This window comes from Hylobates moloch, unplaced genomic scaffold (assembly GCF_009828535.3).
Source record: "Hylobates moloch isolate HMO894 unplaced genomic scaffold, HMol_V3 SCAFFOLD_11, whole genome shotgun sequence".
Taxonomy (NCBI): domain Eukaryota; kingdom Metazoa; phylum Chordata; class Mammalia; order Primates; family Hylobatidae; genus Hylobates; species Hylobates moloch.
The window spans coordinates 33,649,880-33,676,673 of NW_026652286.1; the positions used below are offsets into that span (position 1 = coordinate 33,649,880).

The 26,794-nt window shown below is 41.6% G+C and overlaps 1 protein-coding gene across 1 annotated transcript in view; it reads right to left on the bottom strand.

Annotated features, from left to right (window-relative positions):
• The window catches only part of SPON1 (spondin 1), a 310,767-nt gene that overhangs the window by 227,717 nt on the left and 56,256 nt on the right, over positions 1-26,794 (bottom strand). Inside the window, exon 3 of the mRNA XM_032166548.2 lies at positions 3,633-3,766. Coding sequence (XP_032022439.1) covers positions 3,633-3,766 — 134 coding nt within the window. The remainder of the gene's footprint in view (positions 1-3,632; positions 3,767-26,794) is intronic.

The window sequence follows — 26,794 nt, forward strand, 5'->3', positions numbered from 1 at the left end:
ACAGATTATTAAAAAATGGACAAGAATATGAATGGGCCATTCACACAATCTTTATGAATCTTAAAGATTGATAATACCAAGTGCCATTGAGCAAGTAAAGATTTAGGCTCTCTTGTTCACAGTCAGGGAGAGTGTTTAAGTTGGCAAGCTTTCTGGAGAAAAATCTGGCAGCATCTAATAAAATTATAAATGTGCATCCCTTATGATCCCATTTCTTGGCATCTACTGTGGATAAAAACTTGGAAATTTGCTCAATAGGCAAGTATCAGGATATTCATCATAACATCATTTGTCATAGGAAGACACCAGAAACAATCTAAATGTCCATTAACTTTGGAATAATTAACATCCATACCATAGACATGAAGCAGTTAAAAAACAAAAAGAGGTAGCTTTGTATGTACTGACCCAGACGTATCTCTAATCCATCTTATTTAGTGAAAAACCATTCAAGTTCAGGACATTACATATAACATGCTACCATTCGTGCAATCTTAAATTCCCACAGGAATGAAACTATGTGCTTTTATGATTACCTTCGTGAATGTAAAAGCAGAGATAAGTCTAAAGCATACAAACCAAATTGATTCTATTATTGCCTTTGTGTAGAAAACTGGAATTGAGAGAGATGCTATGGATTTTATTTGTTTATTTATTTGAGATGGGGTTTCACACTGTCACCCAGGCTGGAGTGCAGTGGCAGTCTCAGCTCACTGCAACTGCCACCCCTCAGTTTCAAGTTATTCTCCTGCCTCAGCCTCCCGAGTATCTGGGACTACAGGTGCGCACCACCATGCCCAGCTAATTTTTGTATTTTTAGTAAAGACATGCCATGTTGACCAGGCTGGTCTTGAACTCCTTACCTCAAGTGATATGCTTGCCTCAGCCTCCCAAAGTGCTGGGCATGAGCCACTGTGCCCAGCCAAGATGCCATGGATCTTTAACTTTTTCTTTATTCTGTATTTTTCTGTATTTTACTACTTTTTGTATTGTTTGAAATTTTACAATGTGAATGCACTTATGTCCTACCCATACAATTACTATTTCTTTAATAAATAGTTGTAGCTTATATATGATTCCTTCAGAGAAAAAATAAAAGAAAGGCAGAACATGGACTTTAATATTATATGGATTCATGACTTTAAAAAACTTGCCTAATTTCCCCAGGGCCTGTCTCCTCCTCTGTAAAATGGGAGTAGTTTTCTCTGAAGATCAAATTAGACAGCGCCTGCTAGATGTGCACTGAGTTCTCGGTACACAGAAAGCATTGGTTGACTTTTTCTCTCTCCCTTATTTGACTTGTAAGAACCTCCAGGGTCAAGAACATACCTCCATTGTGTATATCCTGGATGCCTGGGCTAATAGAAGCTCAGTTGCATTTGTTGGAAGAATGAGCGAATGAATAAGCCATACATGTTAATGGATAAACATATGTACACATACGTTGATTGTTAATGGGTAAACAAGAGATGCCCTTCTGGCTCCCACCAAAAAGATCTAATGCTTCTGGGTTGTAAGAACAATAAATCAAAGAAAACCAGAGATCTGGGCCAGAGGGATGAGAGCTTTTAGAGCAGGAAGACTCTTCACATAGATCTGACATTTTCAGCCCATCTTCTTTAGAGCTCCAGGCTCTGTGGAGCCATTGGGCTGTCATGGGTAGTGGGATGGGCACTGAGGGCTAAGCTGGGAACCCAGTCTCTGGGCTAAGAGTGAATATACTAACAGACAATAGCAAGGTTATTTATCACAGTGACCACAGTACTCTGACCCCCAGTCTCTGGGCCCCAGCAATTGATACAGAATATCAGGATTTGTCCAAGGAAGTGTCAACTACTCTATTTTTTGCCCTTACCACCTCCCCCACTTTCAACTCAGAACTAACCAGAGGAAGCCAAATATGCCCTCCAAACCAATCACATAAGATGCTCCACTTGTAGTTAGCCTGCCTCCAGCTTCCTCATGCCAAGGAACCTCCAATCAGTCTTCTCTTGTTTTCACTAGAAGGCTTTCCCAGTCCTCTGCCTGCCTTTGAGACTCTGCCAAATTCTAGTAATGGCAGCTGACTCTCTTGTTATACAACAGGCTCTGAACACACAGTCTCTGTTCTCATTTCAGGGGTCTTTGTTCATTTCCACAAGGCCATCTCCCACATTTCAACTAGATACTATAGACATGTTATATATTGACACTTATAGATATGATTTCATGTTTTAAAATTCTATTGATTTTTTCTTAATGACCAGTGTAGATTAATGCCAAGAGCCAAACTGCTCAAGGAATCTGAGGAAGGATGCTCAGCTTGCATTAAACTAAGAAAGAAACAAATAATGTCCAGACAGATGGCGGCAAAGGGAGGCCAGACAATGACAGGGCTGAGTCTGGACAATGGACAGATACTTCAGAGACTCTGTAGGGTTTTTTCCATAAGCTAAGCACAGTGGAAGTCTAAGAACTGCAGGGACTGCAATGCCTAGGTGGGCTTTCTTATCAGCATCTCCTCAGGGGTGGGCTGGAGTTAACCACAGTTGTAAATCTGTCAAAAATGACTATATTTGACAAATGAACCAAATACATAAATAAGACCTTAGAGGATTTAAAAAAGAGAAAGGCTGTTGGGAAGGTCTCAGTGCCTACTTCCATCAAAAAAAAAAAAAGTGACTTCTTGGATGCTAGGACTGGAACCCTGTCCATCTACCCATGACTAATTTGCTGGTATGAAATCCTAACATTCTCAGCATCATTCCATATAGGACTTCAAACCTATTTAAAATAGATTATGGCTGTGTTTCACCAAACTGTGAATGTTAATAGATGTCACCATAAAAAAGGAGCTTTATAATCAAATAAGTTTAGAAAATACTGGGTGAAACCAAATTAAACAGATTTTTTTTTTGCCAGGACTTTGCAAAACCTTCATTATGCTAGTATTATGAATCTGTAAGAAGGGTATCTAGTACATAGCATTTTGCAAACATTTGACCACAGAAATCATTTTCCTGCCCATCTATTTCCATTTCCCAAACCATCATTCTGTGGCACATAAGTTTGGAGAAACAGGTTTGAGACAATATTACCTTTCAGAGGAAAACTGCTTTGGCTGGTTAATACCTTTTATCACCTATTATAACTCACTGAAAGGAGGGTCAGGAGGCCAGATAGGAAGTGGCACCAGAGGCCCATTTTGATGCGCAAGGAAGAAAGAAGATAGCATCATAAAGCAGAGCTCAGGGCTAATGGAGGTCACATGTGGGTCTGAGGGCAGCCTAAGCACAGTTTAAGGATTCTAGGTGCTGTATGTTCTGAGAAAAGAAAAAGTTTAAATTCCAGGTGGAAAAAGTCAAAGATTATCTTCACCTGGTTTGTAATTTTTCTTAACCAGCCCTAATATAATTATCTCTAGTAGGACAGGGTGGCCAGGAGAATCATCCTATTTGATGAAAATAGAGATTCTAGCAAATGAATCTTTATGGAGCACCTCGCCAATGATAGTCTATGGTGCTATTGAGAATTCAGATAAGGGAGGGCAGAGAGACGATGCAACTTTCTGATGCTCAGTAAAAATTTTTTTTTTCCTGCAATCACACCACAGTCTTTGATAAACTGCAGGAAAGGATTCCATGTTTACTTACTTCAGAATCACGCAGCCTGTTCCTGCTGGTGGCGCTATCCAAAACACCTGGATCCGCGTCCTCCTCCGTGGAGTGCTTTCAGTGACTGCAACAGGGCAATTGCTCATAAACTGTGTTTCTTCTTCGTCTATGATCTACGGAAAACCAGTGGGAAATAAACACATGCAACATCATTTTGAGAGAGCGCTTAAGCTTCTAAGTTGGTACTTCCTTAACTTTATTTTTAAACTTGTCATTTTATGTTAACAACTCTGTATCCCCAGGCACCAGAATAGCGCTTGGCATAAAGTCCCAGTCAGCGCTTGTTGAATGAATTAACATTGTATGAGGACATAGATTGGGCACATCTTTGCTCTCTGGGACCAAATCTTGTGTCAGCACTTTGACAAATTAACCACTAGGTGATGATCTTGCTTATATCAATAGAACAACCTGTGTCCCACTTTGGGGAAGAAGGAGGATGGGAGAGGGGTGATCCAAATCAAACACTATATAGCAAAACTTTGTAACTCAGCTACAATTTTATAACTTAAAATGTTAAAACCCCCTTTTGGAGGAAGTATACCAAAGTATATAAAGTCTCCGAGTTTCATAGCACTTTTTACTAGCCCAGTTCCTACTTCTTAATCTGTGCATTATATTTACTAATCAGTATTCTCCCAAATTAACCATCAGTTTCCTATGATGCTACAAACAAGACGGTAGCCTTTCTCATTCCCCAAGGATGTTCCAGCTCTTCTCCTGCCTGTTGCTTCTGGGCCTCCTGTGGTACTTCCCTATCCCTCTTGCAGAACTATAGTATATTAGACCTGAAAGGATCTTTTGGGGGAAATAATCTAAATCCAATTGGTTTTAAGTGCCAACTCCAATGGATTGGTAGTAGCAGTATCATGAATAGTGTTGATAGCATTAACAGATAACATTCATTGAGTGTTTAACATGTGCTAGGCACTAAGTTAAGTGCTTTATCTGAATTAATCTTCAAAACACAATCTTATTATTATACATATATTGTATTTATTTTACTTTTAAAAATTCCTTTTCTTTTTAGGACAACAGACAAAAGGAATGAAGTCACTCAAACTCCATAGCTTATCATATAATTTTATCACTGGACAAAGCAAAGACCATTTTCTATTACTTTTTATCTTTCTACTCTTTATCCTACTTCCATTTTTCCTCCTCTACTTAGCACTCGCTCCCGTTTAACATGTGTTGTTCTGAGTGTGTGTGTATTATTTAGAATTGTTTTGTGTTTAATAGTTCTTTCATTCAACTTTATGCTTTTGAGCTGTATCATTGTTACTACATGTAAATGTAATTTGTTTATGACTGTTGCCTAGTATTCCATTGTATGCATAGATCACATTTTATGTAACCATTCTTCCAGTGAGGGGCACTTAGCTGACTTCTAGTTCCTTGTCTCTACAAATATCGATGTAATGAAAAAACTCATGCTGCTGTACTTGTGATCAGAGTTTCTCAGCAAGATTGATAATGTAGTAGGATTGCTAAGTTGTGGGTATAGTCATATTAATTTCACTAAGAACTGCAGAATAGCTATACCTTTTATTCTATCAGCTATGTACTAGTGTTCCTAATTTCGCCCATATCCTCACTAGTACTTATTACTGGACTAATTGTTTCCAATCTGATGCTTATAATGTAGTACCTTATTTTAATATTACTACTTTTGGTCATCTTCACAAATTCATCAGGTTTGCCTTTCTGCAAGTTGTCTACTCAAAATCTTTTCCAGTGGATTTTATTGTCTTTTTCTTGCTGTTTTGGGGGATTTTCTAGACATGAATACCTCAACATTTACAAATATCTTTTCCTTTCTGGCACCCAGAGGTTAGTCTTAACTTTGCAATTCTTCATTTAACAGAAATAACTTTCTTCTAGTCAGATTCATCAACTTATCTCCTATGGCTTGCACTTTTATGATCTTGCCTAAAGAAACTGAGATCATATAGGTATTCTCCAATATTTTCTTTCATTAGCTTTATAACTTTCCCTTTCACATTTAGGTCTTCAATCTATTTGGAGTTTATTTTTTAATATGATAGAGTAGGGATCCAACTTCATTTTTTAAAAAAAATAAATTTTATTTTCTTAGAGCACTTTTAGGTTCACAGCAAAACTGAGTGGAAAGTACAGGATTATCCCACATATTCCCTGTCCCTTCACCCCTAAACACACACACACACAGTCTCCCTCACTATCAACATCCTATATCAGAATGACACATTTGTTACAATCAATGAGCCTATATTAACATATCATTATCCTGCAAAATCCACAGTTTACATTATGCTGCTCTCTTGGTATTGTACATTTTATGGGTTTTGACAAATGTATAAGGAGATGTATCCACCATTGTAGTATCATATAAAATAGTTTCACTGGCCCAGAAATCCTCTGTGCTCTTCTTATTCATCCCTTGTTCTTCCCAACCACTAATCTTTTCTATCTCCAGTTTCGCCTTTTCCTGAATGTCATAGAATTGGAATCATACAGTACGTATGACTTCTTTCACTTAGTAATATGCATTTAAGTTTCCTCTCTGTATTTTCATGACTTAATAGCTCATTTCTTTTTTAGCACTGAATGACATCTGATTGTCTGAAAGGACCACAGTTTATCCACTCACCTGTGGAAGGATATCTTGGTTACTTCTGAGTTTTGGCAATTATGAATAAAGCTGTTATAAACATCCATGTGCAGGTTTTCGGGTGGACATAAAATTTTTAGTTCATTTGGGTAAATACCAAGGAGCACAGTTGCTGGATCATATGGTAATAGTATATTTAGATTTAACTGCCAAACTGTCTTCCAAAGCAGCTTTACCATTTTGCATTTCCACCAGCAACAATTAGAGTTCCTGTTGTTCCACATCCTCCATGGGATTTGGTATTGTCATTGTGTTGGATTTTGGCCATTCTAATAGATGTATAGTGGTATCTCATTATTGTTTTAATTTGTAACACCCTAATGAGGTATGATGTTGAACATATTTTTATTTGCTTACTTGCCATCTGTATATTTTCTTTGGTGAGGTTTCTGTTTGGGTCTTTTACCATTTTTTATTTGGGTTGTTCACTTTCTTAATGTTGAGTTGTTTTTTTTTTTTTGAGATGGAGTCTCATTCTATTGTCCAGGCTGGAGTGCAGTGGTGCCATCTCAGCTCACTGCAACCTCTGCCTCCCAGGTTCAAGCAATTCTCCTGCCTCAGCCTTCCAAGTAGCTAGGATTACAGGTGCCCACCACCACGTCTGACTAATTTTTTTGTAGTTTTAGTAGAGATGGGGTTTCACTATGTTGGCCAGGCTGGTTTTGAACTCCTGATCTCAAGTGGTCTGCCCACCTTGGCCTCCCAAAGTGCTAGGATTAAAGGCATGAGCTGCCACGCCCAGTTGTTATTTTTTATTTTTTTTTTTTGAGACAGAGTCCCACTCTGTCACCCAGGCTAGAGTGCAGTGGCACAATCTCGGCTCACTGCAACCCCTACCTCCCAGGTTCAAGTGATGCTCCTGCCTCAGCCTCCCAAGTAGCTGGGATTACAGGCGTGTGCCACTACACCATGTTGGCCAGGCTGGTCTCAAACTCCTGATCTCAAGTGATCCGCCTGCCTTGGCCTCCCAAACTGCTGGAATTATAGGCATGAGCCACTGTGCTTGGCCCTTAATGTTGAGTTTTAAGAGTTTTTTGCATATTTTGGATAGCAGTTCTTTATCAGATATGACTTTTGCAAATACTTTCTTCAAATCTGTGGCTTGTCTTCTCATTCTCTTGACAGTGTCTTTCACAGAGCAAAAGTTTTAAATTTTAAATTTAAGTTTTCAGTTAAATAAGTTTAAGTTAAATTTAAGTTTTAAATTTTAATGAAGTCCAACTTATCAATTATTTCTTTCATGGATAATGCTTTCGGTGTTGTACTTAAAAAATCACTGCCATATCCAATGTCATCTAGGTTTTCTTCTGTTGTCTTCTAGGAGTTTTATAGTTCTGCATTTTACACTTAGGTCTGTAATCAATTTTGAGTTAATTTTTGTGAGGGGTGTAAGGTCTATGTCTAGATTCTTTTTTTTTTTCTACATGTGGATATGCAGTTGCTTTGGCACCATTTGTTGAAACGACTGTCTTTGCTCTATTACCTTTGCTCCTTTGTCAAAGATCAGTTGACTATATTTGTGTGGGTCTATTTCTGGGCTTTTTATTACATTCCATTGCTCTGTTAGACTATTTTTTTACTAATACCACACTGTCTTGGTCCCATCCCATCTTCCCAACTCTAACAAATTCTCCTTACTCTTCTCTGGATTTAACTTGTGCTCCAACCGAATTGCTCTCATTGTCTTTTAAGCACATTCAAATCTCTCCCATTAAAAAGCTGAGACCTTATTTAACCCTTCATCCCCCTCCAGTTACGGTCTTATCTCTCTCTTCATCACAATCAAATTACTTGAATAAGGTAGCTATACTTACTGTCTTCACTTCACCTCCCACTTATTCATCAACCCAGTTCTGTGTATTTTCAGGCCACATTGCACTACCAAAATAACTCTAGTTAAGCCTCTGCAATGCTTAATCCAATGGATCCTATGTCATCCTTCTTCTCAACCGACTCTCCTCCCTTGCCTTCTGTGCCATAGCTCCTTCTTGGTGCCCTCCTCCAACTTCCCCCATCCACTCTCTCTACTTTCTTTGGCTGCTCATCTTCCACTACCGGCCTTTAAATTTGAATTTGCTCAAGGTTCAGTCGTAAACCTTCTCCTGTTCTGACTTGATTCTTTATCTGTAGGTGATCTCATTCAACTCATGGCTTTAATTACTACCTCTGTATAGATGATTCATTCGTTTATATTTCTAGTGTTGGCTGCTTATCTGAGTTCCAGGCATGTATCTCCAACTTTCTATCTTTTACTTGCATTTACCTTTTGATATATCAGAAACACCTCAAATCTACCCTGTTAATAACTAACCTAACCATTAACCATCTTCCCTCTAACCTGGTCCTACTCCAACTGTGCAAGTCAGAAACCCTGGAGGTCACCCTTGGCTCTTCCTTGCCTTCATCCTCCATTTTTAAATGTTGTCCATCTTACCTTCCAAATATCTCCTGAACATCTACCACCATTCTTACTATTACCCTGGACTAAGCTACATCATTTCTTCTCTGAACTAATGTAAAATCATTCTGTCTTTATATACTCTCTCGTCTTTCTCCAATTTGTTATCTATACTGCAAGCCACAGTGGCCTTTTAAAAACACAAATATCAATACAATATAACATCTCCTTCCTCAGAGTATTTCAACAGCTTTTCATTGCTTTCAGAATCTAGACTGAAATCCTACACAGAGGCTAGTTTCTGCATCCCTGCCTCTAGCCTCACATTGTGCCATCTCCCTCCTTGCTTCCTGCATTTGTACACTGGTCATGTGTCTTCTCCTGCCAAGGCCTGGTCAATTCCTATTTCCAAAGCCTTTTTAAAAATAGTCATCATTTCATCATCACTTTGCAAGGTAGCTGGTACTTATAAGTGTGCACTGTAAGAATGAAGTGTAGTAGGCTGGCTGGGCATGGTGGCTCATGCCTGTAACCCGAGCACTTTGGGAGGCCAAGGCAGGAGGATTGCTTGAGCTTAGGAGTTTGAGATCAGCCTGGGTAACATAGTGAGGCCCCATCTCTATACAAAAAATAAAAAATTAGCCAGCTGTGATGGTGCACACTTGTGGTCTCAGCTACTTGGGAGGCTGAGGTAGAAGGATTGCTTAAACTCAGGAAGTTGAAGCTACAGTGAGCTGTGATTTTGCCACTGCACTCCAGTCTGGTTGACAGAGTGAGACCCTGTCCTAAAAAAAAAAAAAAAAAAAAAGAACTAAGTGTACTTGCCTCCTCCCTTTGGTTGTGAGGTTCCTGGCTATATGATTTGGCCACAGTATGTGTCTCAGCTCCTTTAATTAGATAATTCCCTGGACTTCCTTCTGAATTTAGACTTTGTTTCCCTAGATGGTTATTAATAGCCTTAATAATAATAATAGCATTTTTGAGCACTTTCTCTTGATGAAGATCTTTACATATATGATTTCCATTCCCTCGACACTGAAAAATAAGCATTATTAAACCCACCCCTCAGGAAACTACTGTTATGCAGATGGGTTCAACAACCTGTCCAAAGTCCCAGAATGGCAGAGCTGGGGCTTGAGGTCAGCCCTACTTGGCCATAATGTCCATGCTCTTTCCCCTATGCTACAGTCCCTAATAGTGCCATATCCTTTATGATAGGCAGGAAATTTCTCTCTAGCCAATCCTAGTCCCATGAAACCACATACACTGGACTAACCCACAACAAAAGACCCCACTCCACTCCAACATACACATAAGTACTTGGTAAAAGTGAATAGTACTTTTGCTTCATATTTTCTTAACAGGTTCTTAGACTCCCTTCTGCAGCTTTGTTGGTGTGAGGATGGGTTTCCAAACAATGTGATTTTCTTGGACTTGCAGAACGGTGAGTCCAGTGAGGACCCTGTTTGCTGATGGCCGCAGAGAACTTTGGCAGGAATTTTTAATCCTAAGTCTTTACAGTGCTTGGGAAGGTTCTGGGTGACTACACTGGGAAAGCCAAAAGGCACTCATATTTAGTCAACATTTATTATCTGCCAGGTACCTAGCATGGTCATATCACTGGACCTTTGATAGGAATAGAAGATTTTACAGATGAGGAACTGGAGCTCAGAGTGATCTGTCTGGATTCAGACCCAAGGCTGTCTGAAGCCAAAGTCCATGCTCTTTCCAGGTGAACTCTGACCAAGATCCCAGAGGGACATAAGACTAAGACACTTGGCCCAGAAGTGAAACAAAAAAGAATGTTCTCCAATCCATAGAAGCTACCTCAGGTAAACACGGTTGTTTATCCACAACCTCAGTTGCCAGATGGTAATTAAGCATTGAACAGAAGGAGTTATTTCTCTGGATCCAGAGAATCCTCCAAACATTGTTTGCTTCTCAGAAAATATCAGCTTCTTCTGAAAAGCCTTGTGCTATCAGAACCTGCTCTCAAACCTCCTCACAACCCCAAATGTGTCTACACTTGTCATCTAGAGTGGGTCTCAGAATCCTACCATGTTAGCTTCCAACTAAATGACAGTCATTCATTTCAATCTGTGATTTCTTTTTACCTAAAACAGAAAATTAAAACATATTACAATGGAGTGGTTGTGTCTAGTAATAGTATTATGGGTGATTTTTATTTCCTTTGTATAATTTTTGTGTTTTCTAAATTTTCAACAATGATGATGTATTACTTTAGATGAAGAGGTTATACATTTTTCTTTTTATAAATGGGATCTTACTATGTTGCCCAGGCTGGCTGTGAACTCCTGGGCTCAAGTAATCCTCTCACTTAGGCCTCCTGAGTAGCTTGGATGATAGGTATATGCCACCACACCCAGCTTAATATTTTTAAAGGACCTAATTACAACATTCTAATGAGAACATTTCTACTTTATATATAGGTTTAAATAAACCTTCTTGGGTTAAGTTTAAGTTTAAAGTCACTTTGGGAGAGATTTGCTGATAAGGCAGCTGCTTGACTCCTTGCAAGAGAGGGAGAAATCTTAATCTGTGACTGGTTCCCATCCAGCCAGGTGAGACAACCCAGATATCCACCAAGTTTAGACAGGTAGACAAGGTTTGATTTCCCCAATACTTGTCAGCCTACAGTTAAAGCAACTGGTTGGGTATCTGGTCATGAATATGCCTTTTCAAATATCAGGGGCATTTTAAGCTAATAGAATTATTTTTCCAGGCTTCTAAAACTTTTCATTGAACTCAGTCTTAGTCCTAAATCACATGCCATACCCATTTTGAAATCTACATCATGACCCATCTTTACTCTGAGGGTGCCTACTCTTCCCTCAGTCTATTTATGGGCTTTTCTTTTTCAGATCTGAACATACAACCCTTCTTCCCTAAATCTAATCTTGATTCCCCTCCTCAACTCTGATCTGGATTATCTCCCCTGATACGTCACCTCCTCACACTTTCTGGTCCAACAGACACAAGCCTCAAGGTCCCAGATGAAGTTGCGAGCGTTCTAACACATGGGTGGGCCATGGCAGTGAGACATCTAGGAGAATACTATTCCAAAGTCCACATAAGTGGCATCTGGGACATTTGTCTTCAGGAAGCAGAGCCCCAGACACAGAGGTCAGGACTAGTGGTCAGGTCAGGGTTCCAGTTCCCACATGAGAATCAAGGAGAAGTCAGATAATTAGAACAGGAACTTGGAATAGCATCCACAGCAGGAAACTGGTCCCATGAACACGGGCATGGAGCAGAGTGAGCAGGAAAGGCTGGTCTTAGAAACTGGGCCTTGGGATAAGAAGGGACATCTTCTGTGGGGGATGTGAGATGTGATTAAGGGAACAACTCAGGGAACTCAGTGGTCACTGCTGAGGCACCACGACCAAAGTTTCCTATCAGGGATAGTGGTGTGATAACCCCCAATTGAGGACAGCAGCTTCTGGTCTGGGTATGTGGGTACTGGGTGGGCTGGGTCTGAAGAACAGGGCATTGGGACATCTAAATATGAACTGTTGAGTCAGGGAGTATAGGGGGCACTGAAGTTAGGGACCAGGGTAGGGAATGAGGGAAGACATGTGCTATGACACCACCTTATAAATATTTCTTCTCTAGAGGTGTCATGAGAAGTAGTGTGGTAGAGTAAAAAGTAGATGAATGTTTGAGGCAGGTAGATTTGGACTAAATTATGGCTCTGCCACTTTCTAATTAGAAGACTTTGACCACACCAAGCTACTTGGTCTGTTTTCCCATCTGCAAAATGAGGATGATAATATCCATCTTGCTTGATGGACAGAAGGAATAGATGAGATAGCATTGACGAAGCAGCCAGCAGCTGTTAACAGGCCCTTGGTATGTTGTGGTTCCCCTTGTGTGCCGTGCACCCCTCTCCTAACCGGTCATGGCCCACATCCCCAGAGGGAAGCATTAACACCACAGGCTGGCTAACATGGGAGGAAGACACTTTTAAGAGGGGAAACAAATAAGCTTCTTATAATTACTCCATACAGATATTTGTTCATCGTAGAAAATCAGAAAACATAGGGGAGCAAAAATATGAAACAAACATTCCTGATCATTCTACCACCCCAAGATAGTTATTAATATTTTGGTGTGTATCATTTTAGATTATGCATACATACACATATAAAAATGCAATTCTAAAAGACAGGATTAAAGTATGCTTCCTATGTTATAACTCGTCATTTCACAACATATCATGAACATATTTCTTTTCCATTTAATGTACAATCCCAATAAAATTTTTAATGGCAGCATAATAGCTCATCTTATGTTTGGTCCACATTTTACCTAACAAACCTCAGCATGTTGAACATTTTCTTGTTTATAATTTGGGGCTATTATGAGCCCCCTTAGCTAAATTTGACATCTTAAGTTTTTTCTGGAAATGAAATTAATGCAGTTTATTATTGCCGAATCCGCCCAGGAAGGGCTTTCTAACTACTTCAGTAAAACCTGAGAGAGAATCCAAAGAAAATAATCCCAATCATTGAATCACCCCTTACTAGTTTCCTATGTGTATTTTTTCAATCTGAAAGCCATGGAAGGAAAGACAGTTGCTTTTGTCTTTTATGAAAGAACTTTCAATATAGATTTTTTTAAATTAAGATTTTGCCCTTATTGCTTTAAAAGTAAGTTTATCATAGAAGTTAACCAGGACAGAAAAGTAAACGAAAAAAAAAAAAAATCCTCCACTGTTTGAATAATTTTGGTTTGTTTCCTTCTAGCCTTTTCTCCATGTATTCTTTACAATTTGTTAATAGTGGTGCTGATTTTGTTTATATAATGTGTCTTGTTTCTTTTTCCATTTGTCCTAGGAGCCTCAATATTTTTCCAGGTTTTTCTGAACTTAACCGAAACATAATTTGAATGGCTGCATTGGCTGTGTTATTCAGTGTACTTTTTGTCAGTGGCCTCTCTTCTAAACTGTAAAGATTTAGGCTTAAATCCTGTCCCTTTTCCTTACAAATACCCCCATTTTCCAGCCTAACTTTCACAAAAGTTATAGCATCCTTTTTAAAAAAATATAATTTCAACTTCAGGGCGTACATGTGCAGGTTTGTTACGAATGATCCCATCACCCGGGTAGTGAGCACAGTACACAAAAGATGGTTTTTCAGACCTTTCTCTGTTAATCTCTCCCTGCTCCAGTAGCCCCTAGTGTCTATTGTTTCCATCTTTATGTCCATATGAATCCAATGTTTTGCTCCCACTTACAAGTGAGAACATGTGGTATTGGTTTTCTGTTCCTGAGTTAATTTGCTTCGGAGATGGCCTCCAGCTGCATCCATATTGCTGCAAAGGATAGATTTTATTCTTTTTTATAGCTGTGTAGTATTCCATGGTGTATATGTACCACATTTTCTTTATCCAGTTCACCACTGACAAACACCTAAGTTGATGCCATGTCTTTGCTATTGTGAATAGTACTGTAGTGAACATATGAGTGCTTATGTCTTTTTTGTAGAACAATTTATTTTCCTTTGCATATATACCCAGTAATGGGATTGCTGGATCAAATCGTAGTTCTGTTTTTAGTTCTTGGAGAAATCTCCAAACTGCTTTCCACAGTGGCCAAATTACATTCCCACCAACAGTGTACAAGTGTTCCCTTTTCTCCGCAGCCTTGCTAGCATCTGTTATTTTTTGTCTTTTTAACAATAGCCATTCTGACTGCTGTCAGGTGGTGCCTCGTTGTAGTTTTGATTTGCATTTCTCTGAACTAGCATCCCTTTCTGCACTAGCATCTCTTCAAATGGATCCTTACCTTCATCTTATTCATCTTTTAAAATCTCACTTGCTTTATTTTCTCTTCCCAGGAGTGTACCCTGTACTTGAGAAGCACATGGGATTGTGGGGGAGGTGACGTGGCCATGAGCACCATTGGCGGGCCCTTTGGCACTGGGCATGTGGCATCCAATCCACAGAGGTTTAGTCCTGAGAACCACTAGATTGCATTTCTCCCCCAAAAGCAGATTAATCCTCCATGCTATGTGAGTTGTTTCACATATTAGGAGCAAAGACAGCAGGCCAGGCTTGGGAGCAAGGCTGGGCCAAGATGCGTAGGCGCCCTGGGCAGGCTAATAACCTGGCCCCCTTTCAAAACGATATTCTCTAAATATTTGCCCAACATTCATTTGGAGGAGAGGCTGAGTGCTGCGTGGGAGAAGGAGGGCAGGCAGACTGCCGGCTCAGCACTGCTCACTCTATTACCCTGAGCAGTTCAACTGCTGCCCTAAACCTGCATACCTCACCCAGCAGCTAAGAGGCCTGAGATACCAGCTCTTGTCATTTAAGTGCTCTTGGGGGTTTTCCCCCTACCAGGAGGCAATACAAAAGCCTGGGAGAGTCCAACAGCCTATTTATTACTGGTATGACTCTGGCAAGTTCCTTAACTTTTCTGGACTGATTCTCCTTATCTGTAAAATGGGCACTGATAATAGCATCTACCTCAATGAGCCAGAAGTGTTTATATTAATTCATATACAAAGTTGTTAGAGAAGCTTCTGGCACAAAACCAACAGAGACAGGAGGCAGCCAAGGGTCCCCAGCAAAACTCCATCATTAAACCTAAAACAGCCTGAAGGCTGAAAAGCCCGACTACTCTTCCTGGATGAAGCCACCCTTTCCTGACTGATTCTTTCTGAATAACGCCCACCTGAGCACTGGGAGGATGGGGTGGAGCCGCAGGAAGTTCAGTGGGGAGGAGCCTGGCCTCTCCCGTTCCTATGTGGTGACCTGGGATTCAACGTGTGAGGCGGGAAACCTGATAGGAGGACTCTCTCACTTTGCTGAGAGTTATTTTTCCTTTTTCCTTTTCACCCAATAAATTCTGTTTTCCTCACCATTCTATGTGTCCACAAGCCTAATCTTTTCCTGGTCATGTGACAACAGCCCGGTTTTAGCTGAACTAAGGAGAAAGTTTATCAACAAAACTATCACTGTGTATATTATAATCATTGTGCATTGATAAATATTATTATCATTCTCATGTCCCGCTTGCTCTCAACAATTCTGGTAAAGACCATTTTCTCCACCGTATTACATTTCCAGAAGCATTTTAGTTCTCTTTACAGACTGGTATCCGGGCACCAGCCCAGCTGGCCTGCACCTAAATCCAGTTTGGCTTGGGAGCCTCAAGTACAATGGACAGGCTCCAGGAGAGCTGGGCACACACACGCTTGTGTGTGTGTGTGTGTGTGTGTGTGTAGGGGTCACTGCCTGAATCATGGTGTAGTCCTCAGAATAGAAAGCCTCATCTTCCAGGTGAGAATTGGAAGATGCTGAGAAAAGTAGAGACAGACTTAGGGAAAGTGGTAATTTTTCAGAGGTGGGTAATCCTCAATAAGAAAAGAGCTATCTCCTCTAGAAAAACCAGGAAGAGGGGGAATTATCCTTCAAACCAGGTGAAATGTGCCTCTTGGAATCCTGAGAGGTAGCATGGGGTAGTGGGGAGAGAACACGTGGACTTTGGAGCCAGCAGACGCAGGTCTGATTTCTGCCTTAGCTACTGAATGACCTTGAGTAAAGTCACCCAACTCTCTATGAGTACACATCCTTATGTGGAAAATGGCTACACATGGATGATGAAAGATGTCCTGTGTACAGAGCCCAGAAGGGGACCTGGAGCTGCTAGATGCTTGATGATCGTGACTTTGAGTTATTGAAGTGACAGTCAGAGAATGGGCCCTGGTGGCATCTTGAGTGCCTAGAGCCTAGTAGGTGATTGATGCATATACACTGAATAAGTGAGAAGATTCTCATTGGCTATATGTAAATGCCAGTGAATCTCAGAATATCTAGCGTTTAATAAGTACATACCCTATATTCTTTTTTAAAATTTTATTTTATTTTTGAGACAGGGTCTCACTCTCTGCCCCGGCTAGAGTGAAGTGACAAGATCATAGCTCACTATAACCTTGAGCTCCTGGACTCAAGCAATCCTCTCTAGTAGTTAGGACCACAGGCACATGCCACCATGCCCAGGTAATATTGTTTATTTTTTATATTTTGTAGAGATGAGGTCTATGTTGCCCAGGTTGGTCTCAAACTCCTGGGTTCAGGCAATCCTCCTGCCTCAGCCTCCCAAAGAGCTGAGATTACAGGTGTGAGCCACCAAACCTGGCACAGACTCTACATTCTTGTTAACACTTTGTATCCATTATTTCAAATAATAATCCTGTGAAGTGGGAATTATACCCATTTTACAGATTCAGAAACTGGGACTAGCAAGTAGGGAGTCTGTATTAATATCCTCCATGACCCCAAAGCTAATAACCGCTGGACCTAACACACTGTACTCTTATTTTTCACATGAGGACCTGGTGTCAGTTTTGACTCAATACTAGAAAATCACTGATAAACAGGTTTTAAAAAATAGAACCATGTAATTGGGGAATTTTATTCCATGTAGTCTAATGCCTAGGAAATAAATCAGCCTTTTAAGTTTTATATAGCAGTACGGTTGAAATGTTTAATAATTATTGCCAGAGAACAGTATAATGCAGTACTAAAAATGAGTAATTGAAAAGCCCATCAAGGCAGATGAGGCATCTTCTTACTGAATTGCTCTTGAATACTTTACATAATTACTTCATTCAGATTTATGATCAGCTCAGCAAAACATACATCTCTCTATCCTGCTCCGCCTGAGTAGTTTGGGAAGCCTTTTTATATTGTGCTTACACCTTCAGGGATGGACAAATGAATGTCTCTTATACACTAATGGGGCTTGCAATGGTTTGATTTCATTTAGCAAAGGAAAAAGGAGCAAAAACTCAGTTTGCTGAGGTCCGTCTGTGTCCCAGTCACTGTTCTGGCAGTTTATTTGTATTAACTATGTCAGCTCATTTAAAGTCCCTAACAGTCCTGAGAAGGGATGGTGTTTTCTATCTCACAGAAGCAACTGAAGCTCAGATAAATGTTGGAACTTGATCAGATTATTGAAGCTCATAGTAAACTCATACTAGGCAGTTTGGATCCAAACCTAGTGACCTTTCCACGACATCACCAACCTCCAGAAAGACCCTGTGTGTCCCAAGAGGGCTTGGAATTTTGGAAAGAGGCATCTAGTGAGGTCAGTTGGAGAAGAAAACTGTTCCTAGCCAGATTTTGTTTGCAGCTCTGGCTCTTTAAACATCTGAGTTGTGGATGCTCCCCACCCCTGACCCCATTCCTTCATTTCTTACAATGTCAGTGCCTCCAGGCAGAGAGAAGTCCAGACAAGTCTCCTCAAGGGATGCAGTTTCCCATGGATTCAGCCTCCCCACTCATCCCAGGCTGCAGGCTTTATCAGAGGCACAAGCTTATCATCTTGCCTCTCCCAGAGACCGCAGGGTGGGAGTTCTTGGCAAATTCAGTTTACTGGTAAGTGTGGACAAATGGCTGCCTGGATGAGATGACAGCCTTTGTTTCTGGTCTCACTTACATGTCAAAAGAACCAAAAATGGGAAAAATGGGGAGAGAGGAGGAGACAAGTTGGGGTAACCTCACAGGCAGGAGAAATAATATAATCCCTTTAAAACATTTTACAATGCATTGAGAAGATTACACATAGAAGAGAAGGACTCTCCAACTCTCCTCCACCCTCGCTTAAGACAATGACATTTCCAGCAGACTGATTTTTCTTTCTCAACCTCCCTCTTATCCTTTCCTTAACCCTGAAGCTTGTTGTACTCTCTGCGTAAGTCAGCAGACATCGGCATGGGATCAAAACTGTTTGTGCACCCCGTTTCCCCCACCCCCTCGCCTTGAGAATAAACTCAGGCTCTGCTGAGGGTTATTTCAGAAGAGGCTTAAACAAATCACTGAATATCTTCCTTCTTTAGGACCTAAAAGCATGTCAGATTTCCCTCTTGTTTTAGAGTGACAATGGCAGACATCATGCACAGACGTGTATCTTACTGAATATGGTACACATCCATGAACTTCCTTACACCCTTGGGAAATACCAAACTTTGATCTAATTATATTTTAACAATAAGAATCTCTCATCAAGATATAGATTTATGGTAACACTCAAGGACTATTTGTCAAACACAACCAATGTGGTTATCAGCTGGTGGATACTGAGCACTTACTTGCAAAACAAATCGAATATCTGAAAAGAATGCATTTTGTCTTTGTGCACCTGAAGGTGGAGGGTTGGGGGGAATACACTGATCTAATCATGCAGCAAAGAGAGCATTTCCCTCTGCTGTAGGGAGGCAATTGAGCTGGGGGCTGTGGGAAGGGAGCCGGAGGCTCGCTCCTGCCTTGCAGAGAAGCAGTGGACATGAGATGGATGACAGGAGGAAGCTCTTTCAGATAATTATTAGAAGCCGGAGAATCAGCTGTTGTGCTGTCAGTATGGTGTATTGTAGGATAAAGAACATAACAGGAAGGGAGTGGGGCTGGAAAGAACAAAGAGAGAGAAACAAGCAAAGGAACAATGGCATAGTTCTTGTCTCTGACCATGGACTATGGTCCACCTCTGTTACCCCTTTTACCCTCAGAGCAACCTCTGGGGGCTCTGGCCTTCCCAGACACTGCTCTCACTTCTTGTTCCTGGACTAGTCCTACTCACGGTCTCACCTGATGAGTCACTTCCTCTGGGAAGCATTTCCCAGCCCCAAGAGCCCAGGTCTGATAGGCTGCACCTTCCACCTGCCAAACCACCACCCGCATGACCCTTTATCTTCGCCTCTCCAGCACTTCTTCACCCCACCCCTATAAGAACCACCTGGAAGGTTTGTGAAAATAGTGATGCCTAGCCCCACCCCAGAGCAGTGGAATCGACAGCTCTGGGCATGGGGCCAGGGCAGCAGTGACCGCCTAACGGCTTCAGGTGATTTTGATGGACATTTAAGATTACAACCATCTTGCCTCTAGTTCATCATATCTGAAAGCAGGGGCTGGTTCTACCTTGCTTACTTTTGGGTCACCAGCACCTAGCATTGTGCCTGGCACATCATATATACTTGATCAATATTTGTAGAATGAATAAATGAATTAATTAAAATTAAAGAGGTATTACTATTCCCTTTTTAGAGAAGAGGAAATTGATTCATGAAGGCAAGCTAGGGGGACTGCCACGGTAGAGTGGCCGTAAGAGGAGGAATGAGAATGTAAGCTCCATGGGGGCAGGAGCCTTGTCTGTTTTATTTAACTGTGTTCCTGGTGCCTAGACTTGGGTCTGACATGGAACAGGAGCTTGGTACATGTTTGCTGAATAAATGACTGCACCCCCAGTCTCTTACTTTAAAACTCAATCTCTTCCCACTCTAGTTTGCTACCAGCCCTGCCTCTGCCATTATCTCCATGGCTTTGCCCAAGTCACTTTTCCTCTCTAGAGCTCAGTTTCCTAAAATGAGGAATTCAGATGATATGGCCTCCAGATTCTTTTCAGTTCTAATCATAGCAGACTGCCCTGATATACCTATATTGTCACTTTGAAGGATGCAAATCCAGTTGTTATGCCAGCACCTTCCACACATAGCAATGTCCTCACATTTCTCAGTGATACGAAAGTAGGGCAGGGAAGCCCTGGGTAGAGAAGAGTGGGGTCCCGGGCAAGGGCTCCACTCTCGGGCCTGTGCCCATGGACTTAAGAGAGAACAGGCACTCTTGTTTTTGTGCCCAAATGTTGCATTTTCCAAGACCACTCTGGCCTGCCATGCCCCCTATCCTGTGCCCATATAAACCCGAGACCTTAGCAGGCACACCCACAAGCGGCTGGACATTGAGAGGAGCAGAGGAACACATCAGCAGACACTGGCAGACCAGCAATGGCGGAACAATGCGGACTCTGAGGGGAGTTCAGCCAGGGGCCATCAGAGGAGAGTCTGCCACTGGGTAGCCTGACTCCAGGGGAAGACCACCTTCCCACTCCATCCTCCTTCTGGCCCCCCATCCATCTTGCTAAGTGCCACCTCCACCACTCAACAAAACCTTGCACCAAGCCCACCTGTGATCGAATTTTTCTGGTACACTGGGCAAGAACCCAGGATACAGAAAGCCCTCTGCTCTTGCGATAAGGCAGAGGGTCTAATTGAGCTGATTAACACGAGCCACCTGCAGACGGCAAAGCAGAAAGAGCACATTGTAACACACACCCACTGGGGCTTCAAGAGTCGTAAGCACTCACCCCAAGATGCTGCAGTGGGGTTGGAGCCCAAAAGTGCTCCCCGCGACCTCTGCCCCTGTCGATCTGCATGTCCCCACTAGGGGTTTGAGTACTGGGGCACCGAAGAAGCCAAGCCACACCCCTGTCACATGCCCTGTGAGGGAGATAAGGTCCCCAAATCGCTCCTTCCAGTCTTTTTTTTTTCTTTGAGATGGAGTCTCGCAATGTCTCCCAGGCTGGAGTGCAGTGGCGTGATCTCGTCTCACTCCAGCCTTGGCCTCCCAGGTTCAAGTGATTCTCCTGCCTCAGCCTCCCAAGTAGCTGGGATTACAGGTGCCCACCACTACGCCCAGCTAATTTTTGTTTTCTTAGTAGAGACAGGGGTGGGGGGGGGGGTTCACCATGTTGGTCAGGCTGGTCTTGAACTCCTGACCTCGTGATCTGCCCACCTCGGCCTCCCAAAGTGCTGGGATTACAGGCGTGAGCCACCGCACCTGGCCCAGTCTTTTTTCCATACTGCTCTTCCCTCCTTTCCTGCTTCTTGCTTCTCTGTATTATTTCTTCCTTTCACAAGTGTTCCCAGTTGGCAGGCTGTGATCTGCAAACGCTGACCTCCATCTCCCAGTCAGCCCACCTCCAAAGAGCAAATCCACAGCTGAGAAAATGTGGTTATTAATTTATCATCTCCCTATATCCAATTCCAGAGAAAAGCATCACTTTGTTGATATAGTTGTAGCACGAAGAAAGGGAACTTGTGTTGTTAAATGTCTACTACACACTTGGCACTTCATTTATGTTATCTCGTTTAAGCCTCACCTTTGACTGCCTGTCAGTTTTACCTTCACAATATTTTCTCCAGCACCCTAAAGCACCCAAACTCAATAAACCACTGCAACAACCTTCTAACTTATCTCTCTGCTTCCATACTTAGCCCCTACAATCCAATTTTCCCACAGAAGCCAGAGTGCACACTTAATCATGTCACTTCCCTGTTTAAAGACTTCCAGTGGCTTTCCATTACACTTAAAACCCAAACTTTATAATGCCAGCTTGCAATTCCCCACCTAATCTGGTCCCTGCCGATTTCTCAGGCATCATCTCCTGCCACGGTTTGTCTCACTCACCGAGCTCCGGTTCCTTAAACAAGCAGAGCTCCCTCCACCTCCGAGCCTTGGATGGTTCCCTTTGGCTGTCGTCATCCTACATGATCCCGCCCACAAACCTTAATGAGTTCGGAAGGAAAAGAGGGAGGAACAAATTTAGATATGCCTGAGGCTTCCGTGGCAGCTGGTCTTCCAGCTGAACCTACCTGAACCTGCTTTTAACCCTACCCCTCACCTTTGTTTTCTCAGAGTGCAGGTGGTTGCAGCAACTCAAAGCGTTCTTTGGATAAAGTCGAATGTATGGGCAAAATGCGGGTAAAGAACCCAAAACATTGCCTTCTCTTCCCTATGAAAAGGTTTCAGTAATTCATTGCTTGATTTTTTAGATGAACAGGGAAGAAAAGCTTAACTTTGAGGGAAAGAAGCTAAAGTTTATTGAGCTATGCAGCAGCCCTTTTAACATGATTTGGTTGAATCAGCTGAACAATCCTCTGAAACAGGTGTTATAATCCCCATTTTACAGAGGAGGAAACAGATTCAGGGGATTTCAGCAATTTCCTGAGGACCACACAACTGTACTAATGAACAGAGCCAATATTCCATCCGGTCATATTTAGATCCCAAATCTCAAGCTCTCTTCTGCCATATCATCTTACTTTGCTAAGTGTATCCTTTCTTCCCAGCAAAACAACTTCAGAGTAAACATCAATGTATGAGTAAGTAATGATTAAGATATAAAAGTGAGAACAGATTATTTACCAGAAGCACATTTGAATCCTCCATTTACCTGTGCTAATTGTGATATGTTAACAACAGGTTGTTCTTAAATATTCATTAAATTGAATCCCCTGAGGACCTGTACTTGGGAGCTCAGTTGACTGATATTCTGAATTCCTAAATGCACTTAAAAATAACCAAATGTCTTTTCTCCCAAAGCATTTAATAGTATAGAACAGTAACCAACTCATAATGACCCTCTGCTCAATTAGTGCTTTTTTTTGGCTTTTTCTTTTATTCTTCCAAACAGTAAGGTCAAACTTCAACAGCCTCACCTGCTGAGTCCCTCACTAGGCTCTCTTTCTGGATGTGTGTTGCCAGGAGAACAATTCTGCTTTCAACAATAAAAACAACAATCAATGCTTGCACAAAAGACTTAAGGACAATGGGAAATGTGGGTGAGTTAATTACATCCCTAGTCCCTTTGTTCTTTACAAATAAAGAGCAAGAGCGATGGGTGATCAGTGAACTTCAGAGACGCAAGCCATTGAATTGTGCTTAAGAGAACTGGGTTTCTTAGGAGTCAAATGAATGAACATCCTCTGAAAACAACTTCATTTATATCAGAAATCTACAATGTTCAGTCCTTGGAAGAAGGAGCCAGCACTAGAGCAGGAATTGGGAAACAGTGCAGGGCCGTCTCAGGTCCTGTGGGAACTTGAGAACTCCTCCTTCCAGGGCCTTGGGTTTTCTGAAGTTAAAATGACTCAATGGCACCAAAATGCCCTGCAATTCTAAAATGTGATTTGGTTCTCAGATTCAGCCTGTTTGGGAAGTGCTGAGCAGAACCAGGGACTGGATCCTGCTGCTTTGGGGCTTGTTTTCCCTCTTCTTCCTCAGGTTTTGCATGTTTCGGAAGCTGAGGCATCCATACTGAAGACCAAAATATACAACCCTCAGCCCTGACTTCTGCTTCATTTCTGCAGCCTTGTCCCTGAGGTCTACCCTGGGACTTGTTGGTGCAGAACTACTGCATCTTTGAACTCTTGGCCTATGGAATTTCCTTCTAAACACAACTTACTATTTTTTCATACATTCATTCAACACATATTTATCATTTGCTTGTAATATGCCCGATATTATGATATACTGGGTGAACAAAACAGAAATGGTGGCTTCCCTCCTGTGGCTTATAGTTGGCCAGGTGAATAAGACATTAAACGCCTTTGTTTTAAAGGTAAAAAATACAAATAGGTATAAAGTAGAAAGTGAATTGTGCCCAGGATTTTACCTCCCAGATAAAACCACCTGTTGGATCATTATATCGTGATATTCTGTAACCTCATTTCTATTAACATCTTATAAACAATCTTATAAACATACATGTAAATCTGCTGAATCTTTTTAAATTACTGCATAATAATCTGTGCCAGAAATATTCACTGTATTTCACTTATATCAGCATCCTTAATCCTCACTATAGCTCTATGAGTTAGTACTATAATTATCCCATTTTACAGCTAAAGAAAGTGAGTCCCAGAAATGTTCCCAGAGAGCTGACGTCACACAGCTGGTAAATGGCAGAACCGGAATTTAACCCCTGGCTGTGGGACTCCAGAACTTCAGCTCTTTTCTACTGTTCCTGGTATTCCACTGCCAAGATGTACTACCATTTATCATAATTAATCCTATTTGATGGGCTTTCAGATCAGATCAATCAGCCCTCTTTTTTTGTTTTGCTATAACAAACAAGGCTGCAATCAACATCCTCGTACTTACATCAGCCTCCACCTGTCTAAATTGGCCAGTTGAATTAATTCCCAGAAGCGAAATTTCAGAGTTAAAGGGTATGAGCATTTTAAATTTTGGCACACAGTGCCAAACTAATACAAATTTTGGATCAATTTGCACCCCTACCAACTGCATATGATAGAGATCACCATTCTCTTCTTAACCCTTGGCATCACCGAATCTGCACTGGCAATGGTCACTCTGATCTCCTCACTGCCAACTCTGACAGCTTTTTACAGCCTCATTCTGCTCAAAGCTCTGCCAGATGTACCCCTGTAGACATGCCTCTCCCCCAGCTCTTCCCTTTGGGGTACTTCCCTGGATTTCTTATTTCCTTGGCATTTGAAATCTCTTGCCTGGCCCTGTTCCCTATAAGACCTATGAATGTCATGGAGTCCTGGGTTCTCCTCTTGTCCTCTTCTCTAAATGTCCTCCCTCCCTAGAGTGGTGGAATTTCTTAATTACTGGCCCAGCAGCCATTCCCTCCTTCTCTTTTGCTAAAAGACCCTATTTGTTTAGGGTTTACAGTGTCCAACCCCAGAGATTGAATCATGACTGGTCTAAACCAATTATGGCTACCCTGTTCCCTTCCTTGAGCTTCAGGTGACCATGTGACATGCTTTTGGCTAATAAGATGTACAGAAACATCAACCAGGAGGCTTCTGGGATTTTCCTCTCTGACAAAAGGGGTAGTGGCCTATGAGGAGAGTGTTTTCCCCCACTATCCTCATTCTTTCCTATTTAGAACACTGTCGGTGAGGGTGACATGCTTGGAGCTAGTGTGGCCAATTTATGAACCGGAGGAGCTAGCACAGCCATTTTATGGAATAGAAGAGAAAGGCTGAGTGAATCACAGAGCTACTGGTCCAGGGACCTAATGTCACTGAGCTGCTAAAAGAATGTGGAAGCCACTTATCTCCAAACTCCTTGCTAAACAATAAAAGAACCCATGATAAAAGCCATGATTGAGGCCGGGCGCGGTGGCTCACGCTTGTAATCCCAGCAGTTTGGGAGGCCGAGGCGGGTGGATCATGAGGTCAGGAGATCGAGACCACGGTGAAACCCTGTCTCTACTAAAAATACAAAAAATTAGCCGGGCGTGGTGGCAGGCGCCTGTAGTCCCAGCTACTAGGAGAGGCTGAGGCAGGAGAATGGCGTGAACCCGGGAGGCGGAGCTTGCAGTGAGCCGAGATTGCGCCACTGCACTCCAGCCTGGGCGACAGAACAAAACTCCATCTCAAAAAAAAAAAAAAAAAAAAAAAAAAAAAAGCCATGATTGGATTTTCTGTTTCTTATAGCCAAATACCTCCCAACAGATACATAATGATCATATATAATACTCTACCTTGATGTTGTCAACCCAGGTCCTTCTCTTGAGTCTCAGAACTATATAATGATAATAATTAATAACAATGAATAAGCTATCAAGTGCTGTTATGATCTAGAACCTAAATTATATAATCATATCTGATTTTATATAAATTGTATATTTATATAATTCTACATATTATAAAATTACATATAATATATAATATATATAATTTTATGTAAAATTTAAATATCACAACTACTCTATAAGGTTAAGTGCCATTATTCCCATTTTATTAGTGAGGAAACTGAACTGAGGCACAGAGGGATTAAGTAACTTACCCATGGTCATAAATCTCCTAAGTGGCTGAGCTAGGATTCAAACCAGAGCAGTCTGGTCTCAGAGTCCATACATCTAAATACTACGGATGACTAAAGGGACCTTGAATTGTACAGGTCCCAAATGGAGCCTTCATAACCAAACCTTCTCCCTCATAACTAGGCTTCTCATTCAAACTCTGTCTTGGTCAAGGCAGAAACTTGGGAGTCTCCTTGGACTTGTACTTCTCTTTTCTACCCCAAGTCCAACTGGTCACCACATACTGACAATTCTACCTTCTAAACATATTCTGAACTATTCTGCGATGCCTGGCTTGCAGTAAATGCTTACAAGTGCTGGCTGCTATTACCAGGCTCTTCATGACTGAGCTGCTGCTTCTTGTCAAATCTTTCAACCATCCTAAACCCTCAGCCCACTGAACTTGCCTGGTCTACTGGCTCTTGTTGTACCGTCGGAGCCTTTGTATAGACTGCCCTTACTGCATTGAATGCCCTGTGCTACACTCTCCCTAATTAATTCTTCTACAATTTAGCCCATGTGTCATTCCCACTAGGAGGCTTTCTCTGACTTCTCAGCCTCCACAAATTGTTCTCCCAGCATGCTCTGCAGATCTCCGTCTCTGGCCTTATACTGCAGTTTAGTCATTTGTTTACTTATCTTTTCTCACCCCTGTCAACTCCACATTCCCA